This window comes from Paramisgurnus dabryanus, chromosome 3, assembly GCF_030506205.2.
Source record: "Paramisgurnus dabryanus chromosome 3, PD_genome_1.1, whole genome shotgun sequence".
NCBI classification, from domain to species: Eukaryota; Metazoa; Chordata; class Actinopteri; order Cypriniformes; family Cobitidae; genus Paramisgurnus; species Paramisgurnus dabryanus.
Window position 1 is genome coordinate 12,473,254 of NC_133339.1, and position 25,289 is coordinate 12,498,542.

At 36.6% G+C, this 25,289-nt stretch overlaps 1 protein-coding gene across 3 annotated transcripts in view; it reads left to right on the forward strand.

The window, feature by feature from the left end:
* Positions 1-23,876, forward strand: part of hook2 (hook microtubule-tethering protein 2) — a 66,966-nt gene extending 43,090 nt beyond the window's left edge. For 2 of the 3 annotated variants that reach the window (XM_065278286.2, XM_065278287.2), the window contains 21 exons: positions 3,760-3,842; positions 5,679-5,751; positions 5,874-5,924; positions 8,194-8,326; positions 8,407-8,474; positions 8,579-8,641; positions 12,636-12,719; positions 13,290-13,453; positions 13,603-13,743; positions 13,885-14,086; positions 14,198-14,308; positions 14,385-14,472; positions 15,048-15,114; positions 16,221-16,358; positions 16,464-16,551; positions 17,748-17,782; positions 17,944-18,026; positions 20,632-20,735; positions 20,998-21,105; positions 21,213-21,284; positions 22,549-23,876. In XM_065278286.2, coding sequence (XP_065134358.1) covers positions 3,760-3,842; positions 5,679-5,751; positions 5,874-5,924; positions 8,194-8,326; positions 8,407-8,474; positions 8,579-8,641; positions 12,636-12,719; positions 13,290-13,453; positions 13,603-13,743; positions 13,885-14,086; positions 14,198-14,308; positions 14,385-14,472; positions 15,048-15,114; positions 16,221-16,358; positions 16,464-16,551; positions 17,748-17,782; positions 17,944-18,026; positions 20,632-20,735; positions 20,998-21,105; positions 21,213-21,284; positions 22,549-22,680 — 2,088 coding nt within the window. In that variant the 3' untranslated portion in view covers positions 22,681-23,876. Of the gene's footprint in view, positions 1-2,902; positions 3,058-3,759; positions 3,843-5,678; positions 5,752-5,873; positions 5,925-8,193; positions 8,327-8,406; positions 8,475-8,578; positions 8,642-12,635; positions 12,720-13,289; positions 13,454-13,602; positions 13,744-13,884; positions 14,087-14,197; positions 14,309-14,384; positions 14,473-15,047; positions 15,115-16,220; positions 16,359-16,463; positions 16,552-17,747; positions 17,783-17,943; positions 18,027-20,631; positions 20,736-20,997; positions 21,106-21,212; positions 21,285-22,548 lie in introns of those variants that run through there. The other variant, XM_065278285.2, reaches the window with a different exon arrangement.
* The last annotated feature ends 1,413 nt before the right edge of the window (positions 23,877-25,289 follow it).

The window sequence follows — 25,289 nt, forward strand, 5'->3', positions numbered from 1 at the left end:
GTGACTCAACACAACACCACCTCATTTAATGGCTGTCTGCTGTTTTTTGGGACAGAGGACTCATGTTATGTGATTCTGAACCTCCCTCGCGATATCAACACAAAACACAAACCTTCATTGAGATTGTAAATCTTAAGTGTCAGTGGGTGTAGATGTGGGGTAGACACACACCTGTATTCTCGCCCATGAGCTCATGTCTAGAGTTATGTGTTCGTAAAAGTGTCTCTCTGCCTCGTGTGTTGTTTGTCCTGTGTTTCCTGCACCTGGCACTTCAATGCGGCCGTGCCAACATTCCTCACATCTCAAAGCTGGCACGGGTGGAACATAAACCGCATCCGCATTTTTCATGTAAACACATACGACAGCCACTAAACCTCCACAACAAACTACAAAATAGTGATTTTGTATCAAGATATTTGATGTATTTAAGTTAGAGCCTGAATTTGTTTTCTTACCAGCATCCTAAACTTGTAAAGGGTCTTGCTTTCATATAATAGTGTGTTGTTATAGTAATTACTGTTATTCATATTTAGGATTAGTAATTGGAACAAACCCTTATCTAACACCCCAGCATAGCATCAGGCTGTTAGGATATTTTCTCGAATGCTAAGGCTTATATTAAAATAAGTTGAATTGTATGAAAATGGTCATCTTAGTGTTGATTCATATCTTGAGTAGTATTTGTTGTACAGAAATAGTTTGAGGAAGCACAGAGAGAGAGAGAGAGGGGCAGGTCAAGTCTCTGGATGAAAATAGTCGTCCATTCTTGTGAAAATCCCCATCCTGTCTTCTGCCGGCAGGTTAGTCATGGACCTCTGGAGGGTGACTAAACTAAACAGAGAGCAGTACAAGAGCCACTGACCCTGCTTCCTCCAAACCTCCGGCTCTGTCTGAAGATATACAGAGAAAATCTGACATGAAGAGTTTCCTGTGACTCACAGAGCTGTTCTAGGTTTTTCAAATAATAATTTGCTTCTCATTTAATAATATTCAGATGAAGCTTTGAATAAGTGAAAACAGTGAACATTAATGAGGGGTGTTGTGTAAGATCAGATGATTGACAGCTCTGGGAGGAGCAGGAAGTCATAGACGTCAATTAAAGGTGTGATCCTAAACAGGTAAAGGTGTGTGGGTCTGCATCAGAGAGTGTGTGAAAACAGGAAGTGTGGAGGAAATGACATAGAGAGAGAGAGAGAGAGAGAGAGAGAGAGAGAGAGAGAGAGAGAGAGAAAGTGATAGAGATTAAAATAAACAATGGTGTACGTGTATGTTGTCATGTATGATTATGAATGATTCTGAACTTATGTTTATGTTACTCCAGATATTTGTTCAGATTTGTATGGATGAGTGAGAAACATAACATGTCAAAATAATAAATTTCCATTATTGTTATTATAATAATAATTGCTATAATAATATTAATAATGTATATAGTGTAATGTAATTGTGTAATGTAATGATCCACCTGACAAAATAAGTAACGATATACATTCTAATGTTTCCATTACCAATTATGAACCATCAGCTGTTTACCATTAAACCCATTACAAAATTCCTTGTTTTTCGACTTTTTTTTTAAAAGGATTGAATGGTGATGTATTGATTCCCAACCAACCAAATCCCACCAAATGCACTCAACACATTACCAGTAAAAACTCACAGAGACCTTTATGGTTTACATTAAAACCAATAATAATCCCATTATACCATTTAAATCCATTAGAATTTCTGTAATGGTTTGCTTTGTTGTTACTGATTTGTGTTTTAAAGAGAAACATGAGAATATGATCAGTGTGAATTATGCTGCTTCATGTGTGTTTTTTGTGTTGTTGGATGTGCAGTAATCGTCTTCCACCTAGTGGTCACAAATGAAAGCGTTTCGGGTTTAGAGGCAAGGCAAGGCAAGTTTATTTGTATAGCACATTTAATACACAGAGGTCATTCAAAGTGCTTTACACAGAAATGAGAAAACAAAAAATCAAAGATACATGAGAATTTAAATATCAATTAAAAGAAAAAATGTGATTTTAATAAAAACAGTTTAAATGTTTGAAAAAGAATAAAACAGAAGTATGAAACAATTAAAAATAACAATAAAAACAAGAGAAATAAAAAGAATTAAAATAGTGCATATAAAATATAGTTCATTCAGTTCGGATGCAGCATAGTGCTCTTCAGAAAATGCAACAGATAAAACTATTTATCTAAATATTTTATGTGGATTTATTTTAGTATTGAAATAATATTGTAGAGCAAATACATTATTCTTTAATGGGGACAATAATTGTAGTTATTTTTAAAGTGCTGTTTCATGTTTTCTACGGTACAATTTTTTTCAAATATAGCCTACACAAAATGGCCAAAAAAATCTATGTACTGAAATGTATTTTGAAATATTTTTACAAAAATGTATTTTTTTTAAATAAATCATTTTTTAGGCATTTATATTCACGTCGCAACTTTGTGGGGTGGTTTCCCGGACAGGGATTAACTTGTTAACTAGGCCTTAATTTTATTGGGAAATAAAACTAGTTTTAACAATCATGCCTTACTAAAAAAATACTTGTGTGCATTTGATGCAAAACAAAGGGCACTGATATATTTTAAGATATGTCAGTGCAAGTTGTTTTTAAATTTGGACAGCTCTTACATTTATTTTAGTCTAGGACTAGTTTAATCCCTTGCCGGGAAACCGCCCCAACATGTTTGAAAAGAATAAATGAAATATATTTTCAATTGACAAAATATAATATAATATATAATTTTATATTTTATACAAACATACAATTTTTAAACTAAACTTTATACATTTATACAAATATATATATATATATATATTAAATAAACAATGCGAACGCTGCTTTGTTGCTATGGCGACGAGCGTCTTACGGAAGCCCGTGGGGGTAGCGCGCGCAGAGCTCGTGAAGTAAATACGTGTACCAGTGACGCGCTGTGCTCGAGAACGCGCTCGTGGCAGCTCTGTTACTGTGTGAAACATTAGAAATCTTCAGTATGAGTTTAAATAAACATCAGCTGAGTGATTCTTTATTCATATGGGTAAGAATTGAGCTCGTGTCATTAACACTGTGCTTTCGTGTCTCTCTGTCTATGTTAGGAGAAAGCGCGTGCATGTGTTTGTGTTAGCCTGTTAGCAGCAGCAGGTGCAACTTCACTCACTTAAGGCATTTTATGTAATTTATGTTTTTTATGCACCTGTCATCGGTTTTATGGCTTTATAGTGACTTTATTACGCTGTGTTTGGTTGTGTTGGATGCCTTAAAGTGATTATATATCTAATCTAAGGTCTTTAAAGTGCGTTAACAGCAGATTATAACAGTTAAAGTTACTAGCTTTAAACAATATCTTTAATAAAATACATTTATATACGTGAAATAAATGTTTTTTATGTTCTGAAGTCGTTATTCAAACCAGCTGAGGATCAAACCATGACTTCACAATAAACTCTCTCACTTCTCAATCTGTTTACAGTGACTTTGTATTTGTTTACCAAAGGCCTCTTTAATGTAAGATATGTAAAGTACAGTATGTATCCTATTATTATTCTTTTGATTTTAGTTTTATGACCCAGTTTCAGGCCAGTATACATGTATCACTATTGTTTTACTCAAAGTGGTTTTCACATTGGAAGAATCCACTTGAAAGGTAAAAGTTTCAACCAAAGCAGTCGACCTGTAAAGCTTTTGTGAGTTTATTAATGTCCATCTGTCTAATTTCTACTCTTTCGTTTTTGTTTCGCAGCTGCAGACGTTTCAGGTGCCTTCATGTACCAGCAAACATGAGCTGACCAGCGGCGTGGCCATCGCTCACGTGCTCAACAAAATGTGAGAGTTTGTGTTCACATCGTTTCCTGTGTGTGTGTCTCTGTGTCTGTGTCTGCATTTGTTTGTGTTGGAACGACAACTATTCATGTGTAAGATGATATAGCAGTTGGTGTAAAAATCTTATACCAGCACAAACATATGTGCACATCTAAAATATCAAATATGACAGCTGCTCATCGTTCACTGTCAAAATAAAAGTCCTGTCATGGTTTACTCAACATCATGTTGCACCAAGAAAGAAAGTCACACAGGTTTGAAACAACATAAGGGTAAGAGTAAATGTGACCCCGTCTGTGAAATCTAGACTAATATCTCACAAGTCTAGTGATGAGATTTGGAGCATGAACGCTTTAAAGGGATAGTTCACCAAAAAATGAAAATACTGTCATCATTTACTCACCCTCATGTTGTTACAAACCTGTATATAAGGAACATATTATGAGAATGTTTGTAACCAAACCAATCATAAGCCACACTGACATCAATATACTATAGTCGATGCTTACCTGTTTTCTGTATGTCCTTTGTTGTCCACTCTTGATGTGTTTGTTTGTTTTAACATGATGTGATTGTTGTTTTTGTCTTGTCTTTTTGTATATAGTCTGTATATAGTGTTTCTGTGTGTATTTATTAACTGGCGTGTAACACCAATCTGCCAAGGGGTCTTCAGATGGAAATCAGCCTAAGGCTATAATCTGACATTTGTGAAAATGTTCATTAATATGTATTGTTCCCCTTTTTTCTTTTAAATAAATAAATTTAAATAGTAGGATAAAAATACAATGAAAGTTAATGGGGCTCATGACTGGTTTAGTTTTAAACATTCCTCAAAATATCTTCCTTTGTGGTCATCAGAGAAAATAAAATTTTACAGGTTTGTAACAACATGATGGTGAGTAAATAATGGCAGAATAAAAATTTTTGGGTGAACTATCCCTTTAATTTTTCATTGATTTAAATCTTTGATCTTACTTGGTCAACATTTACTGTGGGTTCACACCAGCCGCGTTTGAGGCGTCAAATTCGCGTCTACCGCGTCTAGTTTGCCACTTGAAAATTTTGAGTTTACTTGCTTCGCGAGTGAAATTCTAGTCAAGACATTCACGCGGAAATTTGCATCATGGGAGGGGCTTCTGAGACTTCGCTCGCTTCCTGTAATCACGTCACTACAAGAGCAAGCTCCTGGTTGGTTAACGCAGCAAGTTTTTCTGCCAAAGTTCACATTTTTCAACTCGCGCGTTTCCCGCGGCAATGCTCAATTTGCGCGAATGAGATGGAATCACGTCTACCATGCCTCATTCGCGCCGCGAGACCTCCAGACGTGCGTCATTGAAATCACTCGCGCTTGACGCCTTTACCGCCGCTGGTGTGAAGGCAGCATGAAGATATCAAGGTTACAGTAATTCTGTAGGTATAAAATGTCTTTAGCTGGGTTTTCAGTTTTCTGTTGAGATGTTTCTGTTAACTCTTTCCCTACCAGAGTTTTTTTAAAGTTGCCAGTGAATCTGGAAGGAGTTGAATTCCTTCCAGATTGTATCCTATCTTAAAAATTTTTTTTTGATCACATCTCAAATATGTGTAGGTTTCTTCAAAATACAACATTTTGAGCAAAAAGCTAAAATTTTGATAAAGATCAGATTTTTACTGTTTTGTGATCAGTGGAAGCTTCAGTTTTTTATATTTTGGATAAGAGCGCCACCTGGTGGATAATGGCAGAAATATAGATTGCCGTAAAAACTCATTATGGGCAGGAAAGCATTTTCTTTTAATTGACAAGATAACTTGTCAATGACGGGGAAAGAGTTAAGACTGACTATGTGTTTGTGTGTCTATCAGAGACTCGTCCTGGTTTAATGAGACGTGGCTCAGCAGGATAAAAGAGGATGGAGGCACCAACTGGAGACTGAAGGTATTTAACTTGAGTTACTCTCTCTCATCTACTGTAAAAGACCACAATGATACTCTTTAACTATATTGTACAATGTTTTGGTCTGAAATAAATTTGACTTGACTGCTTGTATACTTTAACAGGTTAGCAACCTGAAGAAGATTCTTCAGAGTATAATCGAGTATTATCACGATGTGAGTAAAAACTTATACATCATTAACTGATTTGTTCATTTGTGTCTGAGGCAAAAGCATCTGTGATGTAGAAGTCAAATCTTGTTTGAATGTTTTTTTTTTTAAATTTAACGTACACATGATTATGCTGTCAAAAAGACCTGTGTAGACACGGATCCACGACAACGACTAAAAACTGTCTATTATGCCTGCCGGATCTTTTACAGAGCAATAAATACAAACAATCAAGACAGAAGTGTTGGAAATTTTGATTTATCTAAGTGACTCGTTCATTTTCTGTTTGTTCACCAAAATGAGTCGTTCACTGTTTCGTTCAGTGACCATTTCTTTATATTACAAATGTCATAAAGATGTGTGTCTTATTTATTATAATACATATAATATAAAGAAATGTTTTTTGTACGAATCAGTGATCGAATCTGAATGAATCATTTTGGTGAACAAACTGAAAATGAGCAATTCATTAGATGAATCAAAATTTCCACCACTACTTTCAAATGATTCTTTCAAATGAATTATAAGCAGGACCTAGTGGCTAGGAGGTGCACTGCATGCGCACATTATTACAATACTTAGCATTAAGGTAATCCTGTTTTTGTAAACATGTAACACAACAAGTATAAGTAAATCTTCTAGTCTCAGTTACAAATTTGACTAGTAAATGATAAAGAATCATTTTTGTATTATTGCATTTAGGGATGTTAACAATTAATCGATCTTCGATTAATTGTCGATAAGAATTTACTCGATAAAACTTAACGATTGTTGAAAAACAAGATCATGCACGTGTGTGCGGCGCCTGCGCAAAACACATACAGTCGGAGAAAAAAAATTAAGCGAGCGCGCAAAAGTTCAACTACTAGCTATGATCACAACGATGCTCGATGCCAAGCACACGCATGTGCTTTTTAACGTCATGCGAGACGAGGCTGGCTGGCTGCCAACGCAACGAAATAACATCCGCAGTGGATCTGAGAAGGTCCGATGCAAATACGTTTAGGATACTGAAAGCAAAGACCCTCTTCAGGGAAGCCTGCAAAGTTAGCATAGCAACGCTGCTATATACCGAGAAGGAGACCAGAGGCCGTTTTTAATGAACAGATTAAAATGTAATCTTAAATTATGGCAAGAAACTGTCAAATGTAAACTGTAACTGACTGTCGTTACACCCTGAATGCCCGGAACATATATCACTGATCATCATTATTGACTGGCTGAGGCGCTGCGTGTTTTCTAATGGAAGGTTGCCATCTCCGTAATATAAGCATCTTTGCTGAAAGTACGTCTAAGCTGAGGTGACGACGAGAAAAGTGCCCTTCGTGTGCTTCTTGGATATAATTAAAAACAGTGTATCAACGACTCGGAAAGCGAGGTAAACAACTTGATAAATAACACTTGATGATAATAAAACTGTTATTTTGACATGGACTTTCATGCGTCTGTTGCAGAGTGCCCATGTGAGGCGGAGTTATACACTGTGTCTATTAGTCATTATATTTCATTACGAGATAAGTTTAAATTGATGATTTTATCAAAACAACAACTACATTGACTCATTTTACAATCCCACTAGCATGTTATTTAGACAAAATAAAATCTTTTAATTCGCGTGAGGAAGCTGTCGTTTTTATGCACACTTTTATGTCATTGGCTATATGCCACTGCAGTGAAGGCTTATTGCACTATTACTGTTAACGATTATTCGATTGATTGATCATTAATTTAAATGATCATCGAATATGGGAAATTGCATAAATTGACATCCCTAATTGCATTGCATATTGTATGTTCAGGGATCACTGATTGATAAGCAGACATGCTATTTATGACTGAATTTAACTTTTGATACTTTGCAGTAAAAGTGGCTCTCATAGACTTTTTCTTATCAGTGTGGCTCTTATGCAAAAAAAGTAAAGCGTCATTTTTGGAAACTTGAAAACTTTAAAACCTGTCTTTAAAGTACCCCAAAATGACATTTACTTGAAAATGAACAGTCAAAATGAGGGTCAGTGAGTCATTACTGAGGTGTAAATTATTGTTCAGTACATAATTTTGATCTCTCTGTCATATGGTGTCATTATAAAGAAATGACCAATTACTTATGATTACTTGATATAAAATTATTAGTGCCATACTGACTTATTTTTCAGTAGGATAACACGCATCCTCATTCTGAACATGTCTCTCATAAAGGAAAAACAACTATATCTTATTTGTAGCTGATTAACAGATAATATTTTGTAGCTGTGTAATGTGTGTTGTGTGTCAGGTGTTGAGTCAGCAGGTGTCTGATGATCACGTTCCTGATGTGTGTCTGATCGGGGAGATGGGCGATGTGAATGAATTGGGTCGTCTGCTTCAGTTGGTTCTGGGTTGCGCTATCAGCTGTGAACACAAACAAGGTGAGCTGGAAATGACTGAAAGACAAGAAAGACTCTCAGATGAGTATTGATGTTTATTTGTGTCTAATCCTCCTCTACAGAACACATTCAGCAGATCATGACACTGGAGGAATCCGTGCAACATGTTGTCATGACAGCCATTCAAGAGGTAAACTGCACATCATCACCATTACTTCTCCTCATATCTCAGTGGGGTCACTGCATTATACAGATGCACAACACAGATGTTTGTTTGTTTGTTTTGTGTCTCAGCTGCTCACCAAAGAACCTGTGGAGGCAGGAACTCCAGAGACGTATGGGGATTTTGACTATCAGGTGTGTTTTTAAAGAATATGGTTTAATTATACATATACACTACCAGTTAAAACTTTAAAAATACATGACTGAAATGTTAACAATGATCTTAAAAAAAAATCATTTAATCTAAAAGTGTATGGCTTGAAATTAAATTTGTAGACAAAAATATACCTGTGCCAAACAGATTATTTTCTGTTATTAGAAAACTAAAATTGTATTTAAAAAAAGTATTTTTTTTTAAATAAATGACTGAATATTGAAGGAAAAGCAGCCAATAAGAGCCCAGAATAAATGTGAACTTCTTCAATAGTCTTTAAAGAAGACATATCATAAAAATCTGACTTTTTTCATGTTTAAGTGCTATAATTGGGTCCCCACTGCTTCTTTCAAACTAGAAAATGTGAAACTTAGTTTTGGTAAACCATTTCCTGCAATTATGTGGAAAAAATAGCTTATTGAAATGTGGTTCCCCTTGTGATGTCAGAAGGGGATCTTAATATAATAATTAATCTGCACCAGTGTTAATTTCGTTGACGAAGACGATGACGAAAAATATTCGTCAACGAACCTTTTTCACGGACGAAAACTAAATAAAAACTAAATAAAATCATATATGATGACGAAGACTGTAACGAAATATAACTGACACTTTATTCAACGAATAAAAATAAGGCGAAAATGTTAGGGAGGGACGAATGGAGAAGAGATCCAATCAGAGCTACTCATTTTGTGGGACAGTTGGGAAGAAATCCAATCAGAGCGAATCTTTGAGGGTAGGTTGATCTACACAGGCAGCAGTCGGCAGAGTCATTTTGAAAACCCGCGGCAAAGTTTGTTTTCACAACAGGTTGTTTACATTATATTTAGCTGTACAGTCTTAGTTACCCAGCTTTGGCTGATTTCAGTTGACTTCGCTCGTTAGCAACACGCTAACGTTTTGCGGTGCACCCGGTCCGAAGACATGTCTCATTAACAACAAAAATGTCAGAGCTAGCGTCTAATCTGGTCACACTACAAATATGACAAGACGACAGCCTGTAAAGACGACTCATCCAGAAATACATGCGAAGGTAAGCATACACGCTAAGGTTATTTTATCAGATAAACCACAGTGTTTTCGCTAAACTTGGTATAACATAGAAATGAAAGGAATACACATCTGAACTGTATTGATTGTATTGGGTTGTCTGAATTAATACTGAGTATAAATATTCAGTGTCCTCAAATTGAATGAAATGTGTAACGTTACTATTATAGTATATGTTGTGGTTTTACATGACTGGACAAAGTGCGTGCGTAAGTGCGTGTGTGTGTCTCTGTCTGTGTGTCTGCGTGCGTCTGTGTGTGCATGTCATTTAGGGACAATGCATATCTTTTTCAGGGACCATGTATATTTTTAGGTAGAGCGGGCCTTATGCTTATTTTATGTGATTTTTTTTTTTTGGGTGAAAAAGCCACGGTCAGTTTTTTTGACATTAAGAATAAAATAAAATACGTGTTTTCTATAACAACCATTAAATCTGTGTCTGTATTGCATATTCAAACCTTAAGACCATTCCATAACAGACTAAAAAACTTTAGACTAGAATAAAACTCTTATGATATTTCGTCGACTAAAACTAGACTAAAACTAAAAGATTTCAGATGACTAAAATAAGACTAAAACTAAAGAGAGAGCGAGAGAGAGCGAGAGAGAGCGAGAGAGTAATTAACAGCACAATTGAGTTTCAATTTTAACAAATCACCATTATGGCGACCAGTGTTTGCATTATCAGCTTATTTGCATTTTTGCTCACACCTACAAAGTGGCAATTTTAACTTGTTATAATAAATTGTCTATATGGTATTTTAAGCTAAAACTTCACATATGTACTCTGGGGACAACAAATATTTATTTTACATCTTAAAAAGTCTTGTGAAATGTCCCATTTAAAATTCATCCTAAGGTGAAACTTTACGAAACTTCTTGATAAAATGACATGAGTAGGTTTTGCAATTTCTAGGCAAAGGCTGACTGCACTTCAGATGATAAAATATAACAGAGTTTTGATTTATTTTGGTTGCTTTCAGTCACAACATAATTCCCAGAAGTAAATTTTGTTATGACAGGAGTTTATTATTATTATAATTTGGAAAAATATATAAAGAACGAGTGAGTTTTTCAAAACTATTTTTTGCATTGCAAAACAGTACTCATTTTAATTTTCTAATAACAGAATTTAATCTGTTGGGCACAGGTATGTTTTTGTTAATTTCAAGCATTTAACCATATACCTTTAGATTAAACGTCATTAAAAGATCATTGTTAGCATTTCAGTCAGGTGTTTTAAAATTTTTGACCGGTAGTGTATGTATTTTTGCATAATTATTTCTAGAGTTTGTGGACCCCCTGTCAAACAGTGGCTAAAGTCGCGATTTTAAGATTCAGAGCGTCAAATTAGTCATAATCATAAAATTATTGCTGTAAATGACCGATTAAAAACTAATTCTGTAATATACAATACATAAAACTTTTATTTATAACATGATAAATACTGAAATTTATATATAAATAATGAAAAACTAAGCTTTATATACAATTCCTTAAACGTTAATTATAACAAGAAAAATACTGAACTAATGATTTTATAGACACTATGCTTTATTATTTTGCACAGAAATACCGGTTTGCTTGGATCATCTCTGTTTTTACTGAAGGCAAAGAAACACTTGATCATTCGTTACAGAAAACTTTTTTCTATCATTGGCAAGTGAAAACTGATCATAATATTAAATCACATGAGCGAGAATCGGGTCAGTGCAAGGCAAAGCATAATTATTGAAACTTTAGCCCGATTCGTATTTCGTTGCAGATATTTTTCGTGTCATATCCAAAATTTCAGAAACAGCTTATATGTTTGGTAGCTTAACTTCTGACAAGATAATCACCCTATTTTAAAAACACTTTAAAGCTGCTACTTGTCGAAAAAATTATGTTTGTGGATGCTGGTGCATGGGGACACACATGAATATGACACGCAGAACCTGAAGCGAGCATTCAGGGTGCAACACGATACAATGATTTCAGTGTATCTCTGCTTTTTAAACATCATATAAATAACCCGTTTAACCTGATTTTTTTCTATAAATGTGTCATATATCACTAAAAACTGGAGAATCTCTGATTTCATGTTGTATGTGAAACATAAACAGGCAAACTATTGTTCAATTGTGCTGCAATGTTAAATATAGGCTTGTTTTAAATTGGAAATTAAAATCCTTGAACAGTGATTGTGGCCTTACTCAGTCAGTTTTAACTCTTTCCCCGCCAGCATTTATATAAAAGTTGGCAGCCAGCGGCAGCATTTTTTATGATTTTCACAAACGTTTTATGCCTTGCAGAAAAGTTTTTCTTTAAATATATAAACATACAATATATCAAATGAAAGAACAGACCCTCTGCTTTTAAACAAACAAACAAACAAAAAAGTTTTATCCTGCCTTAATTAGTTCTCTTTTCATCACCTCTCAAGTTGGTTTCTTCAAAAATAAAAAAATTTGAGCAAAAAGCAAAGAAAATTGCGTTTTTGTAAAAGACTTTTGATAGAGATCAGATTCAGAGGGATGATCAAAGCACAAATGGAGTTTAAACTGTTTGCCCTATGTGGATACTTCTGGGTTTTATAAGTTGTGTAAGAGCGCCACCTGGTGGATAATAGAGGGAATATGGATTGCCGGAAAAATTGTCATTAGCAGGGAAGCATTTTTTTCTTAATTGACGTGTTAACTCGCCATAATTAACTCGTCAATGGCAGGGAAAGTGTTTAAAATATTAAGGTGATTTCACCAAATGTTCTTTTACTTTATATAGATTGATTTTATGGGAAAAAACCCTAAATGACGCAAATATGTGTCCCGGGTTTTCACAGGCCGTTATATAATAGATTTTAGATCTATTTAAAGTGTATGGATATGTGTGTATGTCTTCTTTATCATCTCTTCTTTATTCTGTCTTTATCGTGTCATCCTTCAGTCCAGGAAATATTATTTTTTGAGTGAAGAAACAGACGATCGAGATGATGCATCTCAGCTGCGCTGCAGGGAACTTCAGCAGCAGGTAAGACGGTGTTTATCATACAGACTGTCACTATTTTAGCAAATCTATGTCTCTTAGGGATGTTCATATCAGTTTATTTTCCCAACCGACAACCGCAGCTTATGAACCGAACATTAACCGTTAACGTATACGATTTTAATACTAAGTTGTCATTGAGTAAAAATACAGATGACGGTTGACTGTGACCTAGTAAAAACATTTCATTTGAACGTGCAAACAGCAGCGACAGATCAACAACAGAACCAGGATTCATACATTATCAGATATTCATGCAACATTACCTTATCAAAGAGTACGCGATCAGTCCAGATGATTAATATCCAAAAAGGGCAGATTGTCTTTTTCATCTACCACAGTGGTCATTTCTAAAGCAGACCGCTTTTCAAAAAGTTTAGCTTTTGCGTCATCTTTCTCCGTTTGAGCAAAAAGAAAGATGTTTATGGTCAGGGTCAGAGGCCATCAGCGAATGTCTGTCCGGATGTAAACTTAAGACCAAATTTGATTCGCACAGACTTCAGGTCAGCCAATCAGAATAGACATTAACGTAAACTTGAGCTGACTGTGTTTCAGGTGTCTGTACTTGCAGAGGAAAAGTCATCTCTTCAGGTTGAACTTCAGTCTCTGCGTGAGCGTCTGACTCGCTGTGAACCCTCTGACGTCTCCTCCGGCGTCACCAACAAGAAACTTCTACTGCTACAGAGTCAGATGGAGCAGCTGCAAGAGGAGAACTACAGGTGTGAGGCCCCTCGCAGAGCTCCACACTGGGGCCCATTGTGATTGCTGTTGATCTGCAATCAAACTTCCTGGCAGTCCAGAGCAGTAGTTTGTGGACCTCATGTGCTTTCACAGGTTGAATCGTATGTTTCTCTGTGTGTGTGTGCAGGCTGGAGAACAGTCGTGATGACCTGAAGCTTCGAGCTGATGTTCTGGAGCGTGAGGTGACAGATCTTCAGCTGAGAAATGACGAGTTAACCAGTCTCGCTCAGGAGGCCCAGTCTCTCAAAGATGAGATGGATGTATTGAGGTCAGTAATCATGATCTCTGACTGCTTATTAGTGAAATTGTCACTTTTCATCCATGATTCAAGTTTGTCGTTTTAAGAAAGCTACTGTTGTTTTTGCATACCATCTGCATCTCATGGTCTGTGGTTTTATCTGTCCGTCAGGCATTCGTCTGACCGTGTGAGTCGTTTAGAGGCGATGGTGGACACGTACAAGCGTAAGCTGGAGGATCTGGGAGATCTGCGCAGACAGGTGCGTCTGCTTGAGGAGAGAAATCACATGTACATGCAGCGCACCTGTGAGCTAGAGGAGGAGCTGCGCAGAGCAAACACCATCCGTACACAGCTCGACACCTACAAGAGACAGGTGACAACACAAAACAAACAAACACACACACACACACATGAATGATGGTGTTTTAATGATATGAAATAGTACAGGTCTAATGAATGATTGAATGTTGATTTCTTCTGATAGGCTCATGAGCTGAGCACCAAACACTCGGCAGAGGCCATGAAAGCTGAAAAATGGCAATTTGAGTACAAGAACCTCAACGACAAATTTGAGACACTTCAAAAAGAGAAAGAGGTGCAGATCGTCACATTACTTTTTGCCGTTTCCTTTACCCTGACAAGGAAAATTGACTGTGTGTTTGTGTGTGCAGAAGCTGATCTCCGAGCGAGACACGTTAAGAGAGTTGACTGATGATCTGACATGTGCAAAGGTCCAGCAGCAGGGTTTAAGGCTTTCAGGTCAGACACACATCATCATAATGCTGCGTTCAGACCAGCCACGGCAGAGGCGTCAGCCGCGAGTGATTTCTATGTTAAGTCAATGTAAAGGGGCGTTGACGCGCATCTGGAGCTCTCGCAACGCGAGTGAGGCGTTAAGCGCGGCGCGGTAGACACAATTCCGCCTCATTAGCCCGTCTTGTTCACGTGAATGGCGCGAATTGAGAATTGCCGCAGGAAACGCGCGATTTGAAAAATGTTAACTTTGGCGGAAAAACGCACTGCGTTAACCAATCACAAGCTTGCTGTAATAGTGACGTGATCACAGCAAGCGAGCTGAGTTGCAGAAGCCCCTCCCATGACGCGAATTTCTATGTGAATGTCTCGATGACTATAATTTCACATGCAGCTTTCACGCGTGAATGAAGCAAGTAAACGCAAAATGTTCAAGCGGCAAACAAGACACAAATTTGACGCCTCAAACGCGGCTGATGTGAACCCAGGGTATGAAAACACACTGACAAATCCTGAGCCACGCCCCCTCTCCTTTGCTATCCAATCAGCACTCAGTTTGTGTTTGTTTGTGTGATTTGTAGATTCTCTAGCTGGAGATTCGGGAGCTGTCGGAAGTCTGGCGTCAGAGATCATGCCTGCTGAGTTAAGGTGAGTAGCTTTATTACATCTGCAGCAATGTGACATCAAACTGTCGCAAGAGTATTGCTTTTAAATCGCTCTCATGATAATTTGATGTTTAATGGGGCATACACACCAAACGCGAATTCAAAGATTTGCACGAGTAGATTACATACAAAGTTAATGCAAAAACGTAAATTGACACAAGCTCGCACGGAGCGATGCGAATCGAGCGGCACAATTGCTGCAAAAAAATTTGCTGTTCACCTAATAATGAATAATATTCAACTTAAAAAATGTGTATGACACAAAGTTAAATCTCGCGAATAATCTAGAGCGAGGAACATGATGCTTTGCGTTTGGTGTGTACGTAGCATTAGGAAAATTGGTCTGCGCACTACATTGCTCTGTTGTTGCTTCTATCAAGTCATAGCGTGGACTTGCATTATAATGTAACCGTTATAAAACCTTATTTTTATACATTTCAGATCTGATTTTTATTGAAAACTAAAACTCCCATCGTTTTACGCTCTTTAATGGCATCCTCAAGCTACGGCCGTTGTTCTTGTTTAGCGACCTCTAGTGTTGAAAATAACAAATGCCATAAGTGAGGTTTTTACTATTATTAGTTTTATGCTGTCGCTGTAATTGCCAGATAGATTTATGAGTAATAATCTTTACATTATATAATCTCATTTTACCTTTTACATCTCTGTAGACTTTTGGTTTGTATTTGTACTAGAGTTATCAATAGCTACTACGTTTACATGAAAAGTACGCATGTAAACACGTGAATCGTAGTATTTTCTCAATCGGATGCAAATGTACCTTGTGCACATGCGCAGAAGAATTGTGTGTAAGTTCACATTTTATATTTACATCTTATTTAAGCATTACATGATTCTTGTCATAGAAACATGAAATAGCAAGGCAATGTCAACATACATTATTAATCGAATCTGTTTGATTCGGATTATATAGAATTGAAATGTACAGGGTACATGTAAAGTGTACTGCTGTAACCTGCAATCAGATTAAATTCAGTCTGATTGACACAATTTGGTGCATGTAAACATAGCCATTGATGCTTAAGGACTTCACATTTTCAGTAAATGTTTTTTCTGTGTGTGTGTCAGAGATACAGTTGTGCGTCTGCAGCAGGAGAATAAGATGCTGTGTGTTCAGGAGGAATCATACAGACACAAACTGGAAGATCTACAGAACCAGCTTGAGGAATCACAACGATCCTGCAATACACTCGAGACACAAAACAGGTGTGTATAGCATGTGTGACGTGACTGACGTCATATTTTTTTTATTGTATAGCTGTGTATGTGTGTGTTGGAGAGATCTATGTGATGAATTATCTCTCTCTTTAGGTTGAGTCAGCAGCAGATATCAGACTTATATGCTCAGATTGAAGAGCTGCAGAGAGCTTTACAGGAGCAGGACAGTAAAAATGAAGATGTCAGTAAACACACACACACACACACACACACACACATATTGACATCGTAATGACTCAAAACTGATTCCTCACATCTTGATTTTGTCTAAACTTAAATCAGCTTATATTAATATCACTTTAAGACAATCTTGTTTCAGTAGTGCTGGTGTCTGATGAAGGATCTGCTTCTGTCAACTTCAGACTAAATCTCAGATCTGAAGAGCATTATGGTCATAAGTCCTTAAAGGGCACTTATTATGGAAAATCCACTTTTACAAGGTGTTTGGACATAAACCCTACAATGAATATGATAATGACAGTTTGATCAGGACTCGACGTGAAGTGGATAACACAAGTACCTACCAAAAGATAAAAAACAAAAATTTACAGAGATGTAAATCAAAATGAGATTATATAATGTAAAAAAGATTATCGTGATTTACCTCATAAGTAAGGTAAGGAACATTTAGAATATTGACTTGAAATATTTTATTTACTAAATTTTAACGAATGCGTTACGAGGAAAACATGTTTACTTTCGGTTTTAAGATAAGACAAGATGATCAAATGTCACAAACACACTATTTGGTTTTATCGTTTGTAAATATAATGCTGGATATATTATTAAAATAAATATTTAGATTCAATCTTTGTGTAATATTAAACTGTACCTGTCAAAATTATTTACTTTTTCATCAAAACATCATTCCTTATTTCTGCTCATGAAACTAAGATCACACGAGTGAGGTTACAGTAATATTAACCAATAAAATCATAGTGTAATGTTTGACAGTCCAATACTGGTGAATAAGAACCTGTCTACATTATTACTCGCTGAATATTTCTTCAGACAGCACTGACTGAATGACTTTAATGAGTGTGTTTATGATCATGTGTGTAACCATACATTTCTCTTTCACTTTCTCTCTCTGATTAATCGTTGTGTTGAATCTTTAACTCTTTGTTTGCTGTGATGAAATATTAACGCCTGCTCATCTGTTTCTATCCGCCGCCCTCACCTAATCGACCAATCATCTGCCTCATCAGGTTATTGTAAGTACAGCCTATCAGTCCTGCATGGTTTCTGATTGGACAGTGATTTGTATGTAAATATGCAATGCTGTGTTTGAGGTGAAGATTAACCGTACAGGATGTAATGAACAGAACAAATCAAGCTTTAATGTAAGATTCATTTGTATTATTTCTCTCTCAACAGTCTTCATTGTTAAAGAAGAAGTTAGAGGAACATTTGTGAGTGTCTCACCTTATCTCACCTTTAATGAGTTCAATTAATCTTTACAAGTGTTTTACAAGTTCAATAAATCCGTGATAATGGCATTAGTACCATTTTCTATGTCATGATATCCATTATTAAGTTTGCAGAGTTAATGATGTGAGTTTGGTTTCTGCAGGGAGAAGCTTCATGAAGCTCATTCTGACCTGCAGAAGAAACGAGAAGTGATCGATGATCTGGAACCACATGTGGACAGTAACAGTAAGTGACACGCAAAAATCATAAATGTGACCTTGGACCACAAAAGCAGTCATAAGAGTCAATCTTTTAAACTTGAGATTTATCTGAAAGCTGAATAAATACACTTCCCAGTCTTTTTCAAAGTCTGATTTCAAACCGAGGCTGTGATTGATAGACGTTCAGAGTGTGCGCTTTAAACTTATTGTTTTGTATCAGGATGTTGGTTATTCAGCCATCAAAATGCAGAAAATACATAATTTCCACAGGACAAAGAACTCAGAAATCATGGATTGTTAAAATGAGAAGGGACATGAGCTAATTTGGGATAAGAGTTGCACAATGTGTACATAATATCTGTTTTGTTATTAGACTGTTGGCTAATCATTAACTACTAATATTGTGCACATGTTTACTTTTCTTTAAAACACTAATACAGTGCAATATTTTTTGACAACAACTAAGTATACATGTCTGGTTTGTATAGATCATAAGGGTTGGTCCCATGAATTTTCTCAGTTATATTTTTTCAAGACTTAATAACGTGTGATTGACTTGATAACGAGCTATTTACTTGATAGTTGGTTGTGCAAGTATTGTTAGAGGTTAAACCCCATATGAAACCCAAAGTTGTGTACAAATGTTATTTAGTTAGAAAGAAATTCTGCTTTTGTTGATTCCGGTCAGGTTTTTATGTATTCATGGCTTGCGTTTTGTGTAATCTGTATGAATTGGAGATATGTACTTGGTTATAGGACAGTATTAGTGGGTTTTTTTTAAAGGAGAGTAAACATGCGCACAATATTAGAAATTGATGATTAGACACCAGGCTAATAATAAAACAGATATTATGTACACATTGTTAGGGATCAACCGATATGGAATTTTTTTAGTGCCGATACCGATTTTTGATTAATCAGCCTTAGCCGATGACCGATACACACAGCTGATTTTCTTGAGCCGATATTTGGAGCCGATACTGTTTTTGCTCACTCAATTTACATCATAAAAATGACACAAAGATGATGCCAAATGTTACGAGTCTCAATTTAAAAAAGTAACATTTATTGAACTTAAAAAAAACTATATTTAACAAATAGTAAAACAGGTGAGGTTGCTATGGAACAATGAACTGCACTCTCCACAATGATGAGGAACTATCTGCAGTCACATATCGGCCGATTCCGATACACATAAAACGCGCAAATATCGGCCCACTATATCGGCCGGCCGATATAGCGGTCTATCACTACACATTGTGCTGCTCTTATCTCAAAATTAGGTCATATGTCCCTTCTCATTTTAACAATCCACATTTTCTGAGGTTCTTTGTCCTGTGGAAATTTGTAAAATAATGTCTTTTGATGGATGAATGAGCAGCATCTCCATACAAAACAATAGGTTTAAAGTGCACGCTCTGTACGACGTCCACCCCTCACAGCCTCGGTTTGAAATCAACATGACGGGAGGCTGAATTAAGTGTATAGATTAGGGGTGGGACGATCCACTTTTTTCATTACCGATCCGATTTCGATAACTGAATTCTGAGTATCGCCCAATACCGATACACACATAAATATATATACACACACACATATACACACAAAATCAGAAGAATTTCATGTCAAATGTAAAATGAGATACAAGTTAAAAGAATGTAAGTGTTCAGATGATTAAAATACGGTTATTGTGTGTGTTTGTGTGTGTGTATGACGTGTTTTATTCAACGCTACTCCAGTGTATTAACTCCGCGAGCACCAGACCATTGAGTTTTTGTGACCTTAAATATCTTCATATATGCAATTGTTTTTCGCATAAAGCTGTTGAATATATTAGGAAGACTTTGAATATAGTGTATAAATATGTTTATGGTGCTTTAATAATAGTCTGACTTTTCTATAGCATGACAGTAACAACCACGCACAGTATCGGATTTGGATCGGCCCCGTTATTCCGATATTCGGTCCAGCAAAAAAGGTCCGGATCGACTCGATATCCAATCCAAAGTATTGGATCGGCCCACCCCTAGTATAGATGTATTGTTTGTTAAGATAGGACAATATTTGGCCGAGACACTATTTAAGAATCTGGAATCTGAGTGTGCAAAAAATCTAAATATTGTGAAATCACCTTTAAAGTTGTCCAAATGAAGTATTTAGCACTGCATCCCATCACAAAATAAGTTTTTATATATTAATATCGTAATGATTTTTGGCATAAAAGAAAAATCAATAATTTTGACCCACACAATGTATTGTTGGCTTTTCGTGAAGTGAAGTGAGTATTTGCCAATGTATGGTAACCCATACTTGGAATGTGACCTCTGCATTTAACCCATCCAGTGAATAGTGAACACACGCACTGCAAGTCTTAAACACACAAACACCCGGAGCAGTGGGCAGCTATCCCTGCAGCTCACGGGGAGCAATTAGGGTTAAGGTGCCTTTCTCAAGGGCAAATATTCCTGTGCTACTTATGACTGGTTTTGTGCTGCAGGGTCACAAATATTTATTTAAAAATCATTACTATTGCTTGTTGTAAGAAGTTATCTGATACTCACACTGTTAACATCAGTTAGTGATGTCACTGTTACTCCTCAACACTGACCTGAATGTTGTCTGTGTGTCAGTGGCCAAAAAGATTGATGAACTGCAGGAGATCTTGAAGAAGAAAGATGAAGACATGAGGCGCATGGAGGACAGATACAAGAGATACGTGGAGAAAGCTCGCACGGTTGGAACACATTCAAACAATTTATTTTTTGACATTACATATATGGCAGCTACCTATGATAGAAGACAAAGCAGAGTATTTTGCTAGCCTTTTTGGGCATCCCGAGTTGTTGTTGTAGCCCTGTTACAACTAGCCTACCGGTATGTACGTTTTCGAAGCTACCAAATATAAAAACAAATTGTCGGCTCCAATAACACTGTAAGCTTTTATATAAAGATAATTATAATGGATAACTAGTTCAAACCTGTTCTGTGTGTTTCAGGTGATTAAAACTCTGGACCCCAAGCAGAAGAGCAACTCAGTTCCTGTGGAAGTCGAAGCCCTAAAGAACCAGCTGTCTGAGAGAGACAGAAAGATACAACATCTGGAGGTGACACACAAACACGTTTACACAAAACTCAATCAGTGTGGTCTTTTTTTTGTCATACTTCTTGTTTTACTATGGTAAAGCAAGTCTTTTACTCTGTGTGTGTCTAGCATGATTACGAGAAGACACGCTCCATACGCGATCAAGAGGAGAAGCTCATCATCTCTGCCTGGTACAACATGGTAAGAAAACACACAGACTTTGTGTGTCTTTATAATTCAGATTAGACAGATGTATACTGTAGGAATTAAGGGGATGTGGTGGTTTATGGTGAGGGACAAAAACACTGCTAAGTTTTTCACATATTGGGAGACTACTGGGTATTGTTGGTAGTGGTCATCAGATGCTGTCTCCATAGTGGTTCTTCTGTTAAAGGTGCACATCATTTAAAAAAAAACGTAATTAATAAGATTTATGTATTTTGATTACATATAAACTTTCTATACATTTGGATTACATACTTTTTATCTGAACAAACTAATACATTTTATGGGATTGATATCATTGTCAGTTATATAAAACCAGTACGAATAAAATTTATGTACTAGTATTACTAAGTCCAATGTTTTTTAAATTCATAAGAAACACCCAGTTTGACTTTAAATCTGTCAGATGTTGATGTTTTATTAAAAATGTTTGGTTACCATTATGGTGAACAGTGTTTACTTTAGTTGGGCTACTGATCTTTGATTTTTTTTAGCTTTTAGGTTTTTTTTGCTTTTGTAATACATAAACCAACAAGCCAAGAAATTTGTAATTGTGATGTGGTTTAATTACTGATAATTTTATAAACATAATTTAGCACCCTGACTGACTGATATCATCCAGTCTTATTATGTTGATGCGTGTAATACTTTTACTGTCAGTTATGAGGAGCTTTCAAACATTATTATATATAAAAAGTTCACAAAGACATCAAGAATCAAGTAATGAATCTCAACAATGGTGATAAAATTATTCATGCTGCAATGCATGCTGGGTGTAATGGGTAAGTTTTGTCCTGTGCTGTTACCCAGCATGCATGATTACAAAACCCAAAAATAAATAAACCACATCACAACGACTTTTTGCTTGGCTTGTTTGTTTGTGCTAAAGCAAACATGTTATACATTACAAAAAATTAAGGCTAAGAAATCAAAGGTCAGTATCTGTTCATCATAAAGCAAACACTGTTCACCATAATGGTAACACGGTTCGCCATAATGGTAACACGGTTCGCCATAATGCAAACACGGTTCGCCATAATGCAAACACGGTTCGCCATAATGCAAACACGGTTCGCCATAATGCAAACACGGTTCGCCATAATGGTAAACAAATATTTTTAATTAAACATCAACATCTGACAGAATAAAAGTCAAACTGTGCGTTTCTTATGAATTTATCAATCACATAAATACATAAATCTTAAATTAATTTGGCTGAAACTCTCTTTGTGTTTTTTAGGGAATGGCTCTTCATCAGAAGGTTGCCGGTGAACGCTCCAATTCCAGTTCCGGTCCAGCTCAGTCTTTCCTGGCACAGCAGAGACAGTGGACACAAGCCCGAAGAGGACTGACCCGATCCCAGCCCAGATAAAAACAGACACGGCCGATGATGAATCTGATTAATTCATAAGCTCCGTCCTGGAGAAACACATCTATTAGTGGACTAATCACAGCGGGACTTATTTCTGCTTTAGCACTTTGTTTGTCTGTGTCTATCCTGCTGAGAATGTAGAATATGATGAGTTTAGAGGATTTATTTAATTGTCTTTTTAGATTGAGTTTTGTTTGATTTATTTCCCTGTTTGTTTTAAGTGGAATCAGAGCGTCCGTATGTAGTGCTCTTTATTTTAGTGTTATTTAGTGTCCAGATGTCTTAACGGGGTGGTAGGGATGAGATCAATGAAGTAGGTCGACCTTTGATGGGTTTAATTATGATTTCAGGGGGTTTTAATGTACGATAACTTCCTGCGTGTTTATCAGGGTACGACGCATGTAGCTTTAAACACTCAGTGCCTTTCTGAAGACTTTAACAGTCCACTAGAACCGTCAGTCACTCTCCTCTGACAGCTGTCAATCATTTATGTGATGCGTATATGTCAATGGTGCATCTGTAAACCAAATTCATGTCTCTCTGAAGAGCTGAACACAGGGAGTTGGGAACTTTTTAATGCAAATAATGTGATGTGGATCTGTTTGGGACTTTAAAGTCTTGCTGCACAGTTTGTTGTTTATGTAATTAAATGTAAGCTTGTTTTTATAATGAATGTGAAATTGATATGCTGGACACAACACTCAACTAATGACAGAATAACTACTGAAGTATTTTGGATTTCTCTATCTGTAAGACATGAAAACTGCTGCTTTATCATTTTATGATAGTTTTTGATGTTTGGTGCTAAAGGAGGATTTCTGCGTGACACTACACTGCTCACAACACTACTGTATGTTCAGACACGCTGATGTAACTGAAGTGTCATTTTTGACCTTTTTCAGTCCAAACATCAATGTTTGTTGAGTCACGTCAGGGTTTGTAGTTTTTTTTAATGTTATGTTCTTTTGTGCTGTAGTTTCTCACCGTGTGTCTTTGTGTTTATCTCAATTGTTTTTCACTTGTGTTTGTTGTTCATGAGTTCTGCTAGGTTGATCTTGGTTTGTCTTATCACAAACTCTTATTGTGTCAATTACACATGTTGTTTATGGACTGATAAGGGTCGGTACTGGACATACTATCCTTATTCTCACTGTCCTGTTCTTTGCACTACAATAAAAGACTATCCGTACAAAATATCTGATCTGAAGTTATGTTTTTTTATTTGATGCATGTTAGTTTGATTGTACAGATGTGTTGAATTTGGATGGGCACATTGTTTATTTAAAGGTGTGCAGAAATATCTTCGCCAAAGGCTGAACATGAAGATTAAAGGTGGTTTATTAGAATTTATTAAAATTCTAGTTAATTTAATTAAAAATGTAATTAAATATGCAATCTTAATTAAGCACAACAGGGCAGAAAATGACATGTTGAAGTTGTATAATAATAACTATGATACACATGTCTTCCTTTAGGGGGCGCTGAAATTCATTTTACCTTCGTTGACGTTTTTAAATGTTTTTATATTCCGTGTAAAGTCATTTCAGAGAATTGTTTATAAACATATTATGCTGAAACACGTTTGATAACTTATTTTATTTATTTGCTGTATTTTTTATCATTCAAATTTGGCCAATACTAACTAACTGCAGAAACACCGAACCATATGTCATGACAGTCTGAGGAGGATAACGGCGCTAGCCTAAGTGGTCGTGCACATGTTTTCAATTGTTTCCAATGGAAGCTTGGCGTTTTTCAAATAAGCCAGCAGCTTGTGGTTTTCTTCCGCGCTGAAAACTGGCGCTCAGCCGTTTTGCTAGCTCAACGCTGAGCGCCGAGAGTTGAAAAATGTTCAACTTTGGATGAAAAGCTCCGCTCGTCAATGTCAGTTCTCATGCGGCCGTCCAATCACAGTGGAGGAGGGGCAGGACAAGTATCACATCAACCAACCGTCTCACAGCTGACGTATCAGAGCTACCAAAGCACTTAGCTGAAGAAAGCTGGCATTCGGCGTTGTCCATGCGTTTTCAGCCGCGTTTAAAATTTTTGGTGTGCACAACCCCTTACGCCGGTGCGGTGCTTTTCAAAAAAAAGCTGTCTGCATATTTTTCTGTGCTGAGAGTTAAAAAACATTTAAACTTTGGGTGAAACGATCAGCTCGTCAATGTCAGTTCTCACACAGCCGTCCAATCATAGTGAAGGAGGGGGGGATAAATAACACAACAACCAACCAGTTGGCTTCAGCCTGGCATTTCAGCCGCGTTTAAAAGCTTTGGTGTGTGCACTGCCATCTTTTTTTAGCCGGCTGCCAGCTTTTTTCAATTTGAGTTTGATACTTCTGCTCTGTTTATCAGTCGTTGAATGATGCGCCAGTTGGTTGATGTGATATTTGTCCCGACCCCTCCTCCACTGTGATTGGACGGCCGTGTGAGAACTGACAGTAACAAGCTGAGCTTTTCACCCTAAGTTGAATATTTTTCAACTCTGCGCGCTCAGCGCCAGCTTTCAGCAGGAAAAAACAACCGCCAGCTGCTGGCATTTTGAAAAGTGGTGCGTTTCCATTGGAAACAATTGAAAACATACAGCGGCACCAGCATAAAAGCTTTGGT